Source organism: Cottoperca gobio, chromosome 17 (assembly GCF_900634415.1).
Source record: "Cottoperca gobio chromosome 17, fCotGob3.1, whole genome shotgun sequence".
Lineage (NCBI taxonomy): Eukaryota > Metazoa > Chordata > Actinopteri > Perciformes > Bovichtidae > Cottoperca > Cottoperca gobio.
In genome coordinates, this window is record NC_041371.1 from 16,609,179 (window position 1) to 16,625,252 (window position 16,074).

The 16,074-nt window shown below is 39.7% G+C and overlaps 1 protein-coding gene across 1 annotated transcript in view; it reads left to right on the top strand.

Annotated features, from left to right (window-relative positions):
- astn1 (astrotactin 1) overlaps positions 1 to 16,074 on the top strand; it is a 345,150-nt gene that overhangs the window by 158,077 nt on the left and 170,999 nt on the right. The window contains 3 exon segments of the mRNA XM_029453477.1: positions 2,030 to 2,196; positions 6,336 to 6,530; positions 15,895 to 16,022. Coding sequence (XP_029309337.1) covers positions 2,030 to 2,196; positions 6,336 to 6,530; positions 15,895 to 16,022 — 490 coding nt within the window.

Here is a 16,074-nt window from a genome sequence, read left to right on the forward strand (position 1 = left end):
AATACAGTAGGCCTAAATAATATAATAAGCAGTTGCTGATTTGCCCTCAGAGCTTAGAGGAAACCAGCTGCCTAGTCACTGTTCTGACGGCGTGTTGCCTTGTTAAAATGCACTCCATCAAAGTTTCCTTTGAAGTAATAGCTGACAGAAAACATAATGTGAATTTGACCTGACAGGTCTCTGAAAGAAATTGCCTGTGAAATACTGAACAAAACTGTAGAAGGGGGGAACTGGGGTGAAGTCAGGTCCCACAGCTCTTTTGTAAAGTCACTCCAGCACAGAGTGACTTTAAATTAAGAAGTTATCCATGGCTCTGTAAGAATGTTGGGATGTATTCTTTTTCTCTTAATTTCTTGAAGTTAATCTATGGCACTCATTGCTGTTTGACACATTTCCAAACTAAAGCATTTAATTTTACTCATTAAATACGAAGACAATCCTCTCTGGATTGTATGGAAATTGAAATTCAAACCTTTAGTATTGCCTCATCTCCATCAGTTTAAAGGGTTTCATTATAGTTGACACTGGTTGTCTTCCATTTCATCACTGTTCTTTTCATTCCCTGTGCCACAGTAAATAATCAAGTGGCAGTGCTATGCAAAGTCTATCTTCCTTCTAACATATACATGATACAATGTTAAAACTTCCTTTGTGAGAACTGGGTATTGATTTTGCAGTCAAGAATGTACTTGCTGTGGGTGAATGTGTAATGAGTTCAGCTGGGGCAGTAGCAGTGAACTATTCCTGCATTAAGACAAAGATACCGCAATGCATGGAACAGTAATAACGTTGATCTTTTCTGATACTTATCTGCCCATTTTTGTCTCGTAGACTGCATGATTTTTCTTCTTTTTTACCTTGTTTGTTTTATGGCTGTAGGTATGGCAAGGTTGGTCAATGGTCAGTCCACCATGTTGGTCAATACTAATTTACTTGCATAGGTTACCATGGGATTTTGTAGAGACCTTTATCTCTACAAAGGATAAATTGACACATCTCGACAAATTTTAGATGGATTGCCATGGAAATTGGCATTCATTATCCCAACAGCACAAATGATACTAACTTATGTTGGACCTTTTTAATCTATTATCAAATTAATAACACATTTTTATTAGCCAATACCTGCTAAATGAATGTATTTCCCATCAGTCTCATCTGTACTTAGTTCACCTAGCTTACTTACGTCCTAAGTACGCCCTAACAGCGCTGCTATACATGATACATGACTTATACAGCACATGTCAAGTTTATACATGTCAAGTTTACGTAAGTAGCTTTGCACTGCGTGTTGCAAATGTGACGTGTGGAGGTTGCTGCCCCTTGTGAACTTCTTTCCCTGATTACAAGTTTTGACGCTCCAATAATTATTATGCAAGGCTTTGTCCACCTGCAAGTCTTGTGGGTATTGTAGCCGCCAACTTTCGTTTGATGTGGACATTGGATTCCTCTCCACGATGGTGCTCCTTGCGTATCCTACAAGTGTCCACTATTGTCTTGTAATAGGTGACCATTACTCATGGGGGTGTGTGCTGGCTTCTATCTATTCTTGCACATGTCCTAATACAACAAAATATGTGTTATATATTCCCTAATATGAGTCCATCTTCCGCTAACTAGATCGCATACTATTAGCTTTACAATTACAGTACAATAATAAATATATTTTAAAAATCATTTTAATGCAGACTTGCTTGCTTGATACGTGACTTAAATGATTAATGGATTATCATATTTATTGTTTATTAATATTCTCTTTATCGGCTTATTAGATAATTCACTAATTAATGTAGTAAACCTTTTGAAGTAATCTTCTTGTGCACTTTGTTTGAACAGTGATAAAAGCCTGCACCATTGCTCCTTCAGTTGCAGCCCTGTGCTGTTATTTAGGCTGATACAATTAGAATTTTACATCAGCTTTGCAGACTAAGCTCAGTGCTCACACATGCTGTCCTAATGGGAACAGAAATTTCAGAATGTAGTATAATTGCTAACATCAGTCATTTAAAAACACTTATTCTTCCCACAGTGCCCTCCAGGGTTGAGTCCTATGAAGGATGGGACCGGGTGCTACGACCACCACATCGGCATCGACTGCTCGGATGGTTTCAATGGAGGATGTGAGCAGCTGTGTCTCCAGCAGCTGGCTCCTCTAGAGGATGACCCAACACTGTACAACATCCAGATGTTTTGTGGGTAAGAACTCACAGATTCACTATGTATATTTTTAATTACTAAAATAAAAAAATGTCTTAACCCAGTTATGTTGAGTCTGATCAGTCACATGGCATCTGCACATGTGACTGTTTGCGATGTTTTCATTGTAAAAGAAACAAATATCATCTCCTATCATTATATCAATACTTATGGATTAAATACAAAATTGTTCAAATGAAGTATTCTTGACTATTTGACTCTTGACACAGTAATATGTGCTGGGGTCGGGACAAAATACATTCAGGGTTATCACCACTAACTCTGGGATTGATTGCCAATCCACTCTTAAACCCAGACTTTCAATGTGCCAATTGTTCTGAAATCACTCATGATCTAACTGCGTTACTCTTAATAATAAATTGCATAACAACAAGGAATGGTGGAACACAATAACTAACCAGGAGGGCACTCGGACAGCGCAGACCTCTGCCAAGGCAGTTTCCATAGGTTAAAAATAATAATAAGCAGCCCTGTGATGCAGATTCGCTCCAAAATGTAATGAGTTCTTCTTTAGCCAATGCTCCACTCTTCCACAATGTTTCATGAAAATCAAAACCTAACCGAAAAAACATAACCTCTTTGACGGAATTAACAATGCAGTAACACACAAAAAATTAGATTTATGTCCATAAATCTGTTTCCTCAGTGCATGCTGGGAAGTCTTCCCCCACGCGGATCTTGGGACACTACGAGACATGCTTGTTACACAAACTGTTTGTGTCATTGTCTTCCACCACCGACTTAAAAGTCTCTGAACAACAGCATTCGTGTACCTTTTTAAGAACTAAGGTGTTCAACTGGGTTTAAATGGTGACTGTAAATAGTAGCTGATGCACATCTTTCTCATACTCATCAAACCATTCTGTGAGCCCTGCCTCGTGGGTGCCCTTTGTTCTCTCTTCTAAAGTCACTTCTTTTCTCTTGCCATCTTGATTAACAATTCATATAGATACAATATGACATATGCTTCATTATAAATACAATATATCAAGAAAATCAACGATCGAATTCCTCATTCATTCTTAACACAGAGGGATATAACTAAGACTTTTCAATGTTACTTCCATCCAGTATAGTGAATATAATTTTTATATATATATATATATATATGCATTTCTATTTTATATCTTAGTTAGGGCAGAGCCAAGCCGAAACTTGCCTGTTGGAACCAAATAATGCATCAGTGTAACACCGGTCTGAACAAAGCAAACAGACTATTAGTTAGAAAGAACCCTTAGTAGAGTTGGTAGAGTGACGGAGCAATTTTGTGGTGGTTGGTCTTCTTGGTTGAAACTGACAGGCATGGAGGGAGGAAGTAGTGGAGCTGAGGGGGCTGCCGTACCCCTTAAAGTCAGGCATAATAAAAAGCATTAGTTAATAGTTTTTACTTTGTATTTTTTTAAATATGTATTTATGTACTTTTATAATTCATCCTACAAAGTGATATGACTCACAGCAGGTTAGAGCTTTTCTATCACACGCAAATGCATTTTAGTATTTTAGAGTTAAGAGTTGTCCCACTGACGTCTGGGCAGTGATCATCCTGTCAGACAGACTCCTGGAGTTCAGTCCAGTAAACTGTAGCTAGATAACATAATGTAACTGTGATTACTGACGCTTAAGGTGTTTTCAAACAACATGTGGTTGCCATAAGAAACATGCCAAGCTCTTTGCCCTCCTGAGAGGAATATTAAATAGAGTGTTTTGGGCAAAAGCTTTTGGGCACTGAGTACTGGTGGAGATTCCTCAACTGACATATTTTTCTTCAAAAAATATGTAAAAAAGCACACGATCAGTTATTTTTCTCGCCGTTCGTTGCTGATCCATTTTATGCAGGAATCTATTTGAATTATTCAAACCTGTGTTTTTCCTACTGTCATGTCAACATGCCTTCAGTAAAAAGGCCCATTACTACAGTTAAAAGGTTACATTATGTTGCATTTCCTCTGCATGGCTCTACTCAACTGGACTCGCTCTTTTTTGGTTTTCCATTGGCAAAAGTTGTGGATAGTACCGGGTACTTTATTAGCACCACCTTGGTTGAGGTTCCAAGAGAGCTGAGCCGATACTAGAAGGTGCAGGTGAAACATTGCAGACTACTCAGTCTGAGAAAATAGTCCCTTGCTTGACACGGGACATCCTTCAATAGTGGCCATTTTAAAAAATGGCAGCCTGAAAAACTAAACTATTTACACAACTGCGTACAATTGGTGCAGTACAGATATTCCTCTGGTTGTTTGTTGATGAAAGGTTTCAGCGAGTGTCTGAAATACAGAAAAGTACTTGGTACCAAAATCTATTGGAGGCGAGCGTAGTCGTACCATGGAGTGGAAACACGGCATTAGATTTATGATTAGATTTGAAATATGGAGACCTGCCTGATATAATCTGAAGCCAGTAAACAGCCATGGTAAAGCCCCTCAGGGTTTTTCACTTATTAGACTCATTAGACCTCTTCTCAGGACTGTGTGGACATGTACGGACATCTTCCTCACCGTTAATGATGTTGCGCCTGTTATCATCGGAGTCTGATGGTCGCCCTAACTTCAATCTCAGAAGAGTTCAAATCAACCAGAGTAACAAAAAAATGCCCGTGTGGTGTGCAGAGATTTAATCTAAACGTGGTCCAAGGCAACCGTTCATATTTCCCACTGCTTACAAGCTATACAGTGGTGTTATCAGCATTATGTACAATGCTGTGTGGATGTGTCTGTCAAGGTCCACATTTTTCAAGTTGCACAGGAGATGTGAAAAAAACATCACCAGATCCCGGAAGCAGCCGTTCGCTGTTGTTCCTGCCTTCATCGTTACATTTAGCGTCATGTTGCAGGCACAGAATACACACAATCTGCTGTTTTATTTTATTCTCAACAACAGCATTTTGTTGTCACTCTCCAATGTGCAGATGTGGCTAATCCCCTACCGCTCCCACTGGAGAGTGGCATTAGCTTTGAGACATTTGGCATCCAGGAGAGAGCTTCTCTCAGTGTAAATCCCTGACAGATTATCTTTCTCTCTTTAACCCCCCGTCCCCATTTTTCCCCCTCTACTTGGTCTGCTTTTGATTCATTTCAGAGAGTATATTGTACAGCGAGATGTCAAAACATCATCAATATGAAAGAGCCTTGAGACGACTCTCAGTGTTTCTCTCCTTTTTTGAGATGAAGGATTTTGTGCCAGTTGAGTAGAATTGATTTTGCTGATCCCACGCTGTTGACTTGTGAGGACCGAGATGTGCATGCTTTAAACCCGATGACAGTGAAGTAGACGATATCACAGAATAACTATTTGATAACAAGGTTTACATCGATATTCCTGACTGCTGACGGTCTGCTTGTAAATTAGTTTATACAGTAGTTGCACCATTAAAAGTGCCCCGCCCTACTGCGAGCGAGGGGCATTATCCAGCGTTATCCATATTCATAACATAAGAATCATTTCAAGTCTTCTCAGGTTGGGTTTTAAATTGCAATTCTTTTTTCAAATTCAAACTTCAAACTGTTAAAGAGGATACGTATTATAGCACAAATAAAAATAAGTATAACATATAATAATTCAGCTGCTTGTTGTTGCTAAAAATAGCTTTAGCATAACTTTACATTCATTTAATTATTTGAGGATGATGCATCACTTGAAGCACTTTTGATTTAAATTGTGATATTTCTTTTAAAATCAAAATTATTTGTTGGAGCCAAGCATTATCACAAATCAATGTTTTACATGAATAAGATAAAATATATTAATACAGCTGCTTGTTGTTGATGTCCTGCAGGTTTAAAAAAAAAAAAAAATGTTTTACTTTATAATCTTGCTTCGTTTTGAAAGTATAGAAATAAATAACTTTAGTCCAACTTTACTAGGACATAATATTAGTGCCATTCTATTGTAATCATTAACCTTCAAAAGTGCCATTATATCTATTGATAACAGCTGAATAATTGTCCATTTATGGCGATAACAAACTGCTGCTGAGTCACGTTTGTGTGAACATAGTTGCTGTATGAGCTAGTGTAACATTACAGTGAGTCTGCAGGAGGCATCACGTGAGCAGCCACACCAGCTTTGGTTCTGCAAGAAGGACATGTATGAACTCATTAAATGACCCCTGTCCCCTTTAGGTGCATCGAGGACTACAAGCGCGGTCCAGATGGGAGGTCGTGCCTGCCGCTGTCCGAGGCTTGCACTGAGGGAATAGACTGCGGGGAGGCAGCGGACATCCCCGCTAACCAGACTGTGTTCGGAGACCTTTTCTACGGATACAACAACCACACCAAAGAGAGCACCTCCGGACAAATCCTCAAGGCCACATTCAGGTAAACACACAAGCTGTTTGTGAAGTGGAGCATGTGGGACATCGCTCTGCCTTTTGTATCTCAGCAGGGAAACCGTTTGGCAGGGTTTGAGCTTCTGGCTCCTACTGTGGTGATGATAGAACTGTTTCTGTCATCATTCTTTAAAGTGCTTTGTCTGAAGTGGCAGATGTCGTTTATAAGGTAAATTACATGTGTCAACAGTTAAAGTTGGATTTGTATTAAGAGTTACAATTGAGTAGGGATTCACCCATCTGACTTTTTCATTCCCAAGACTGAGACCTGGACTTTGGGGGGGGTATTGATCCAATACCGGTGTTTAAATAATAAGCTGTACGCCTCGCTGTGTGCAAGAGACGAGGATCATTCTTGATGTGTAAGGCAACATCAGGCTTGACTTAAACATTTATTTTCTCACTTTTAAAAAGAAAATGTAAAATAATCCATAGATGAACTGAATTGTGATTTTTCTTTATTAAAATAATAAATAGTACAAAGAAATACAACATTTTACAATAAATTGGTAAAAGATCATAAAAATGTACAGGAATTACAATTCAAGTGTACATTTCAGTATATAATGTATACTGTATATATACATAGAATTAAATTGTCCAGATCCAACTATTCGAGTTCGTATCGACCCGATATCGGTATCGGTGCGTTCCTATTTGTGTGAGTATTAACATAGGGACCTGTATGTGGCTCACACAGAACACATCAGAAATCCAAATGCTCTTGGACTGGTGGTCTGGCTCTATTGTGACCAAATCCTCTGCCAGATGCAACCTGTACAGTATTGGCCGCCTTCGTGAGAAGACAATACACCTTCGCCTCCTGCAAGCCAGGCAAACGCTACCGATGACCATCCCTTGGCAGGGAAAAACAAGTCGAGCAAATGAAGCAGCGCTGCTTTCCTTGACCTGGGACATGATTGTGCACCAGCCCGTCTACTACATTTGTATATTGAGATCTGACGACGATAATAAGAATGCTGATTAACAGGACTGCACGTCTTAAAGTCTTAAAGTCTTAAAGCATTGAATTGTGTTTCCTCAAAAAGGTCTTAGATAGAATTAAAAAAAAGCCTTTAATTTAATGTTAGTCTTTGTTATTGTCTTCCTGCAGTAATACTGGTTATAAAATGTTATTATATCTGTTTAAAGGCTGAGTTTTTATACACCTATAAAGTTAAAGTTGGATTGCTGTGACAGTGGGTTGTGTGTGTAGGAGGCTGTTTTTGTGGTTTTTCAGTCAGCACCATCAAACCAAGTACCAAGTACTGTCACTACTGCCCCCTACAGTGGCCAGGAGGCTCATGGTCTCATAATGTTTAAATGTCGAATTTGTCTAAACTGAATTACTGAGTCCATGCATTCATTTTCTGCCACTTATCCTGATCCATGTTGCGTTAATTAAAGTAATTATATGATTATGAATTGTTATCTACTGCTATGAAGTACCAAATAAATGGACATTATAATGAATAATTCTAGGTCATATGGTCCCTTTTGGATTATTTTTTTTTGTTGTTCTTAAAAAATAAATCACATAATCCAACAGATGTGAACGTGTTACATAAAGACAATGAATAAACTATGTTTTATGACTAATTATCTGCAGCTGTGTGTTTAAAAATGACTCCCGTGGCTTTTCTTGTCAAACAAGCGATATATTCCCGGGAAGCAAACCAAAACATTCAACCCTCACTTCATAAACAGAGCCGCGCAGAACGGTTCAATATCAGTAATGTGCTTCGTTCGCTTCGTAAACAGAGATTGTACTTTCAAGAATGGCTGCGGAAATGACACACTTCCTTTCTAGGATCATGTATCCTATATTTATTGAAAAGCTAACACTAAAGCAAAAGGTATTCTGCTGTCTCATATTTAATTTCCCTCCTATTCAAACCATTGCGTTGCATGTTGTTGTACCCAAACCTCCGATACAACGCTACTCTTATTGTTTACAGGGGTGTTATTTTCCTAAGTGCTCAGCATTTCAGCCTTTCCGACTCTCTCACGTCGATATGGTTTAAATAGCACAATGGTAAAACAGTAAACAGTTGTAGTGCATACGTAATCAGGTAGATGTGTCTCCACAGGTTGTAAAAAACATATCCGATTAAATCTGTTTATTTAAAAGGTCATTTCATTATGAGGAAATGAGTTTCAGTGAGATTCTATACCAATTCCTTCCCAATGAAACACGATTAGTTATAGGAAAGCCTGCAGCTGTCAAGGGTTTGTCCTCTATAAAACACGAGACATTTCCCCTAATCTCGGGAAAAACATACAAAAAAAGAAAACGTCTTTGGAGAGGCCAATGGATATTCTGCCACACAGGTCCAAAGAGATGCCGTATTCCTTTCATGATTTGCACGAGGTTTGATGTGCATGGAAGACTACTTTGAAGGTGGTTAATCATCCCTGTCCGCATGCTGCAATCATTTCTGCTGAACTCAGGAAGCCAAAAGGTCAGCAAAGTCATCTGTAGTCCAGGAATTTAATTTAGGCCGTGCATGGATTCCGCCGCCCGGAGGCAACTCCCCCACTTAGGGATCCACCACTGTGCCGTAGAGAGGGAGGGGCTGGTGAGGCTGGGCAGTTAATGTCATCAAGAATCTAAACCTCAAATGCTCTGATCTCATTTGAAAGTGCTTTTCAATGGAGAGCGTGGTCTGAGGCAGACTTTGAAGAGCACCAAATGCTTCCTGTGCAGATGAGGTGGTTGAAGAGGGGAGACTCTTTTGGGAGGCATGGTTAATGCAAGGCCTAATTATAAGAGATGGAAGCAAATGAATTAATACTCACCAGGAGCCAGTCTGCTGAAATTGAATCTAATTGGACCAGATGAACGTTTGAATGCAAAATGAACAAAGGTTTCGGCAAGAGAGCATCTCGATTGAATTCCGAAGATCATTCAGGGGTTCGAAGTCAGGTGAGCACTCACTCTGGGAGTTATTTCAAAACTAAAAACGCAACTGAAACTGTAGAAACAGTTTGTGTGATGGGAAAGTCAGCTTCTGGCAGTACATGTCTTGTACGTAGTGTTAAATCTGTCCCGAAGGAAACAAATACAAATCAATCAAATTCACTCTCAAACACAACTTTTTCATACAAATTCTTCATCAGATCGTTTTTTTTTCGAACACCAGTGTCTTCTTTCCGAACCCTCTGACTTTTTCAAACTTTTCAAACAGGTGCTGCGCTCTCTAGCACTTTTCTGCCACAAATAAACGCAAAATAGACACAGAGCCAGAAACATTGCCTCTCTCTCTCTCTCTCTCTCTCTCTCTCAAGTTACATTAGCTGTATGAAAAGTTTAACTTTGAGGTACAGACTTCCGTGACTGATGCAATGCGATCGGCTAGATCATGTTAGTTGGACTGACTCATGACTCTCTTGGTTTTGTGGTATGCAAAAACACTCACGTCAAGTGGTGTTGCAGAGCGATTAGTCTTTTCCCTCAAATACTATGTTTTGGACAGCCCATTGACCAGACAACAGAAGCGACTGTCAGTGCCAACGTTACCTGAAAGTTTTATACTCTTTCCTCATAAAAACTAAAAACTGCCAGAAATCACGAAAATCTGCCTATTTTGTAAAATTTGAATTTGACCCAAAATGGCACCAGCTATCAGGTCTCTGCCCCTAATTGTGGGAAATGTAGGATCCATCTCTTTTTGAGCTTAACCTACTAGTGACTGAAAAGTCAGGACTGCTACACCGACTTTGACCTTTCTTCGTAAAAATCAGTTTTTTGTTAGAGCTCTCTTCAAACCTAAAAAGGAAAAGCAGGAGGGAAGGGTCTTCTTTCTCTTTTTAAATGCTGTACAGTAGATTTATTGGCTCAAAATTAATTCTACTTTTGAGAACTCTCTGAGGCTTGAATAGTTTGTTATAAACACTGGACTCAGTGGCCAAATCTCTTAATCCCTCCCTCTCCCTCCACCTCCTGCTAAACAGTAACACTGAGGAGGACCAAGAAGTGTGCAGTTAAACCGACACTATGCTAAATGACCTCTGGTCAGACAAGCTTTCAAACTTCAGTTATTTCTTTGAGGTTTGAGGGTTTGAGGCAAAGTTGCAATATGTAGCTTTCAACAATCATTGACTTAGTCACTGGTATAAACTATATGCAAGTGAAAGTGAAATGGCACCGTGGCCGATGTCCTCCCACATCCTTTTTAGATGTACTGTTTGCCCTTGAGAGAGAGAGAGAGAGAGAGAGAGAGAGAGAGAGAGAGAGAGAGAGAGAGAGAGAGAGAGAGAGAGAGAGAGAGAGAGAGAGAGAGAGAGAGAGAGAGAGAGAGAGAGAGAGAGAGAGAGAGAGAGAGAGAGAGAGAGAGAGAGAGAAAGGAAACCTTTATGTGATGTTCTCTGGCACTTCTACAAAAGCCCCTACCCCACTGCTCTGGAGTGGCACAAAGCATCTGTCTCCATCACTCAGTGACGAAGAAAAGTCAAATTTATGTAATCATCTGCGGAAGTGTGTGGTTTCCTCTTCCTCCAATTCTGCCATCATCTTTTCTTTTTAGAAATTCTACAACTGAACAGACACTTTACTTTTACTTATTACTGTATTCTCCTCATCCCGCTACCTCACACAAAAACCCTCCTTGTCCACAAAAACAAATGGTAACCTCTCTGTGCCCCCTGCAAGCTTTTGTCTATAAAAGAAAGAGAAAGGAAAAATAAAATAAAGGGAAGCAGCAAGTGGTTTTTGCCGGTGCCCACACGCGTAGCGACAGGGCACTCATGTATACACGCAAACGCATGCTAACACACTTTTACACACGCACACATGGCCGCAGTCGGTGTGCGGACTCTCCGTCTGCTGGACAGCCAAGCCTTTTTTTAGCTACGTCTCGTGAGAGCATCGTCACGCACACACTCAGCTGGTTTGATTCTCTCCACCCAGCATGGCTCCATCAGTTAATCTTTCAAGCTCAGCAGCTCTGAAATGCTTCTCATGTTTTTTTTTTCTTGGACAGGGAAGCACACCCCGCCCCCTCCTGCTTCACACACGCAGACTTGTTATTTAAAAAAGAAACACACGCGGCTTATTTATTTGATCTCCTACTGGGTCAAAATCCTGTTGTGTCATTGGCAGAAGACTGGTGGGGGGGGCACGAGATGATTTTGGTCACAAAGCAACGTGAGATACGATCTCCTGTGCCCAGGAAGGCGGTTCTATCACTGTGACATCTAGGGGAGCACTGGGCACGATATGATGTGGATTCATATTACAGAGCTCAGTGACAGGGGTCTTTGTCTTCCTGTCTCAGTGGGAGCCAGTGGACTCCAGTAATGATATGTTAAAAGCTAACCTCCTCTCATTACTCCTAACACTGTCTCCTCCTCTCTATTCCTCTCTCTCACGACAAGCTCAGAGCAGCTTTTAATGAATATTTTAGTGCCCTTTGTTCTCATTCCAGTGGCTGCATGGGATCAATGATTAAGACCACGCTCCCACCTGACAAGCCTCACACCCAAACTACTTTGTGCAGGCAGCTCTCCTCTTTTTTTTTTTTTTGGCTCACCTCAATTTACTGTGCCACCCCCCCCCCCCCAAAAAAAAAAAATCCCCCCTCAGGAGGAATGCCATCATTGACTCAGTTAATTAAAATATGAAATGTGTCTGAGAGGGTGGGGCGGGGAGTTGGTGGCTCTGATGGTGGTTCTTATTGAAAGCTGTGAGTCACATTGTCACGGGGGGTCACCGTGAGGAAAACACAAAAATAGCCAAAGGGTGTCCTCGTGTTTTGTCATATTTCAGTGAGTTATAAAAACAGGTGGCTCCTTCACCTCCGCTCTTACTAGAAGGAAAGAAAAGTATTTTTTCTAGTAAGTTTAATAAATGTGGTTTGAACTTTAAGGGACATTTCACTCAGAGAAAATGAATTATTACATCCATAAAGCCCCAGATGGTTGTTAAATGTTACATGTCATCATCCAAGAAAATCAACTATGAAAAATGTCTGACAGCGAAAGGAGCTCAGCCCATATCTCACATAATGTGCATCTAAAGGAGAAACAAAACTATTCAGAAAAACAACAGAGATTCACTTATTACATTCCAAATCTGTGTGCTTTTGGAAACTTAAAGCTGAGAACATGCATAATTGCTTTGCCTCCAGTGTCAATAAAATCCCAACCAAACTTGTTTTTCATCCTTCAGCAAAACAAAACCGGCAACAGAGAAATTAACTGTGTTTCGGTTCAACATGATGATGATGTACTGTATATATGTAACAGAGCAATGACACTGTATATTTAAAAAATATTATTGTACTCCGGAGGCCAGATGTATAAACGATGTGTACACAAAAAACTAATAAACTGGTATTTATGAAAGAATAAAATGTGCGATAACCAGACCCAGGCGTACACACTGTTTTCTAGAGATAGCTGCGGGTAATATGAAAACATAGATATGCAATAAACAGAGAGATGTTACCTTTTACAGTAAAACCCTCTCACGCTCACTGGAAGTTGATTGCCAATATCACTGATGGTGTTTATTATTTTGTAACTTTTATACTATACAGCGAAATATTACTTGGAGGCGCACTCATGAACTTTATGTTAAATAATTTATCAGCGATGCATTTTTTCATTATTCCCATCCTAGACATCATCTCAGAGTTAAAAAACGTTACATTTGATCCTGAATGGCGAAGTCTGTTTCGAGAGGAGCTCTATAAATAAATCATTGATCATCCTTCTGATGTTAAATAGTGATGTTTGAGATTTTGAACTTTTGTGCTACATTTTATCAGCCTGATTTTACTTCTAATTACCCTCACACCCCTGGCCACGCCATGATATAAATAAAATGTCAATTGAATGATTGACACAACTGCTCCAACGCTGTTTGTACTCCAGCCAGCGGCTTCTGTTCTCAAGCTGCGACTTTCCCAAAAGCGACAGTTTGTGATTTGTTAATAATTATGTATCCTTTTAATATTTTTTTTTATCTACACAGCTCAGGCGCAGAACAAACTGCACAAATCAAATAGTGTATGATGCATGGTGTATATTGATAACTGTCCCCAGTGTGAAGCAAGATGGCTTTTTGTGCTTGTTTAATGGCCACGGCTATGTATGTTTTAAAGGCGCAAAGGCTTTTATCCCAGCTTGACAATAGAAATACACTTCTCTGAAAATCCATTTAGGCTAACTGAGACGCTTTCGATCTTTTAGTAGCTGGTGTCAGATATAGTTAATGGTGGGAAATATTGTCAGCATACGGCAGGAAATGAGTCATTCTTACAGAGATGAGTTTATTTATTTTTCTTCTTCTCCTCCTGTACCATTTGTATACTTCTGAATACAGAACCATACAGACCAGCCATGGTTGTAACACTTGAGTTACAGCTTAATGATTATGTTAAAGGGTAATTCTGGTTTATCACCAGCTGAGTCTTGGATTTTTAATGTTGGCCTTCATTCTATCAATAACAATAACAGAGTTAATTGCTGAGACGATTACTCAAACTGACCGTTGTAAACATAATTGAGTTTTTTTCCCTTAATAAGTCTAAATTGAATTGTATTGACAAATTGAATGAACATCCTTCACAGTTTACAGACCGACTTTCTATTCAATGAGGGTTTATTTCTCAACGTTTTGATAATCTGCCTTCATTATGTTGGTGTGCTGACAGCAATTGTTTTGGTGAGTATTAACAGTGCTGGTGGACATGATGACCAAATCTATGCATATATGACTGGAATTATAATAAACATGTACAAGTTTTCTTGTAAAAATGATGAGTGTGGAGTTAAAATAAACGGATGTCTATAGATCCTTAGTGGAGGAAAATAAAGATATACTCTCATGAGCTTTGGTGCCGAGACAACTGAGTTACTTAACTTACTGATTTATTGAATCCATTCTGTTGGAGAACCTTGTTGTGAACCTAACTGGCATTGAGACAAAGAATGATCGAGTGGACGAAATGAGTGAGTTCAACCAAGAGTCACTCGCAGCAACAGACAAATGAGGACATCATCTCTCAGACTGCAGATGAGTCACGTTGCAGTACAAGCAACATGATGAAAAATGACGTGCTTTATGTGAGACTTTGTCTCGTCAATACACAGCACAGTCATGCAATAATTGTTATGTAAGGATTTCCCCTTAATGCTGCGCCAGAACATATTCCTTTTCCATCTGCCACACATCTACTCTGTCTTTCCAGCCTTCATTCAACCTTTTCATTTGTTTTCATCGGACTCCTTCACATTCACCAAAGCACTACATAAAGGTTGTCGTTCCCAAAGTTACTGTACAGTCAAACAGAATGCTTTAGGAAAGTGTCAAAATGCACTGTTCATCTCTCAATCTACAAATAATTTTAAAACGATGGTGCAATGTTAGTATAAGGTTTAAATAGCAGTCTTACACTATTCATGGGATTTTCAGAGCTTAGATCCAGAATACGATGAATTCACTTTGTTATATTGATATTTCATGTTCTTACGTTTTTACAAATGGGTCACAAAGTTGTCCTACTGTATAATTTAGAACAATTTGCAACCTGTTTTACACATTCCTTTTGTTTTGGTGGTCTGGAAACCAGGGGCCAGATGCATGAACCACATTGCATATAGACACTTTATATGCATAAGCGTGATTCTGTCTTTTATAAACCTCAATCATTGTGAAACTTGGTGCACTTGGAACCATGGATGTAACCACCCCCTTAACCAGCTGCCTTCTCCACCAGTCTTTAGACCAGGCACTACATATAGAGCTGCAGCGATTAGTCGACAGTCAGAAAAATAATCGCCAACTACTTTGATAATCGATTAATTGTCAAAAAATGGCAATTGTTAAACCCTCATTGGCGATGATGCACCATACTGTGTGCAGTCAGTGAAATGGGATGACAACTTGGGCTATATATTTTCTTATTATGATTATTATTATAGATTTGTTCTCATCTTATTTCATGTATGCTTGTGGTACACCTGGCCTGAGGTTGACAAACTAATACAAACAAATCATTTTGAATTCATACCACTGCCCAGAATATGTTATGGAAAAGCATGCTTTGTCACATCCGAGCTACTGTGTGAGTCTTGGTGCTGCAGGAGTTCATAGCTTTCAAATATGTCAGTAGTATTTGTTTTGTTCCTGCTCTACGAGCCCCGCAATTTAAGAGAGAGGACACGAACAATACTTGTATGACATTGTACCTCCCTTTCCCATTGTTCCTGCTTGTTTCCTTTTATCCATCCCACTTGCCTTTTTTCGTCTGTCTGTTTTTTCCCTTCTCTCCCGATGCCGGATCACTAAGTGCCTCTGATTCTAAATGGGACTTCCCCATGTTCTCCTCTCTCTCTCTTAACACCAGGCAGAAGAACTTTGCCCGAGGCATCGAGCAGCAGCTCCCAGATGGCATGGTGGTGGCATCGGTGCCAACGGAGGTCCAGTGCCACGAGGAGCTGTCGGACCCTATTCCCGACCCAGAATACCTCATGGGTATGAAACCATAATTCATAGTTCACTCTGCTAGCACACAGCTGTTGCGACA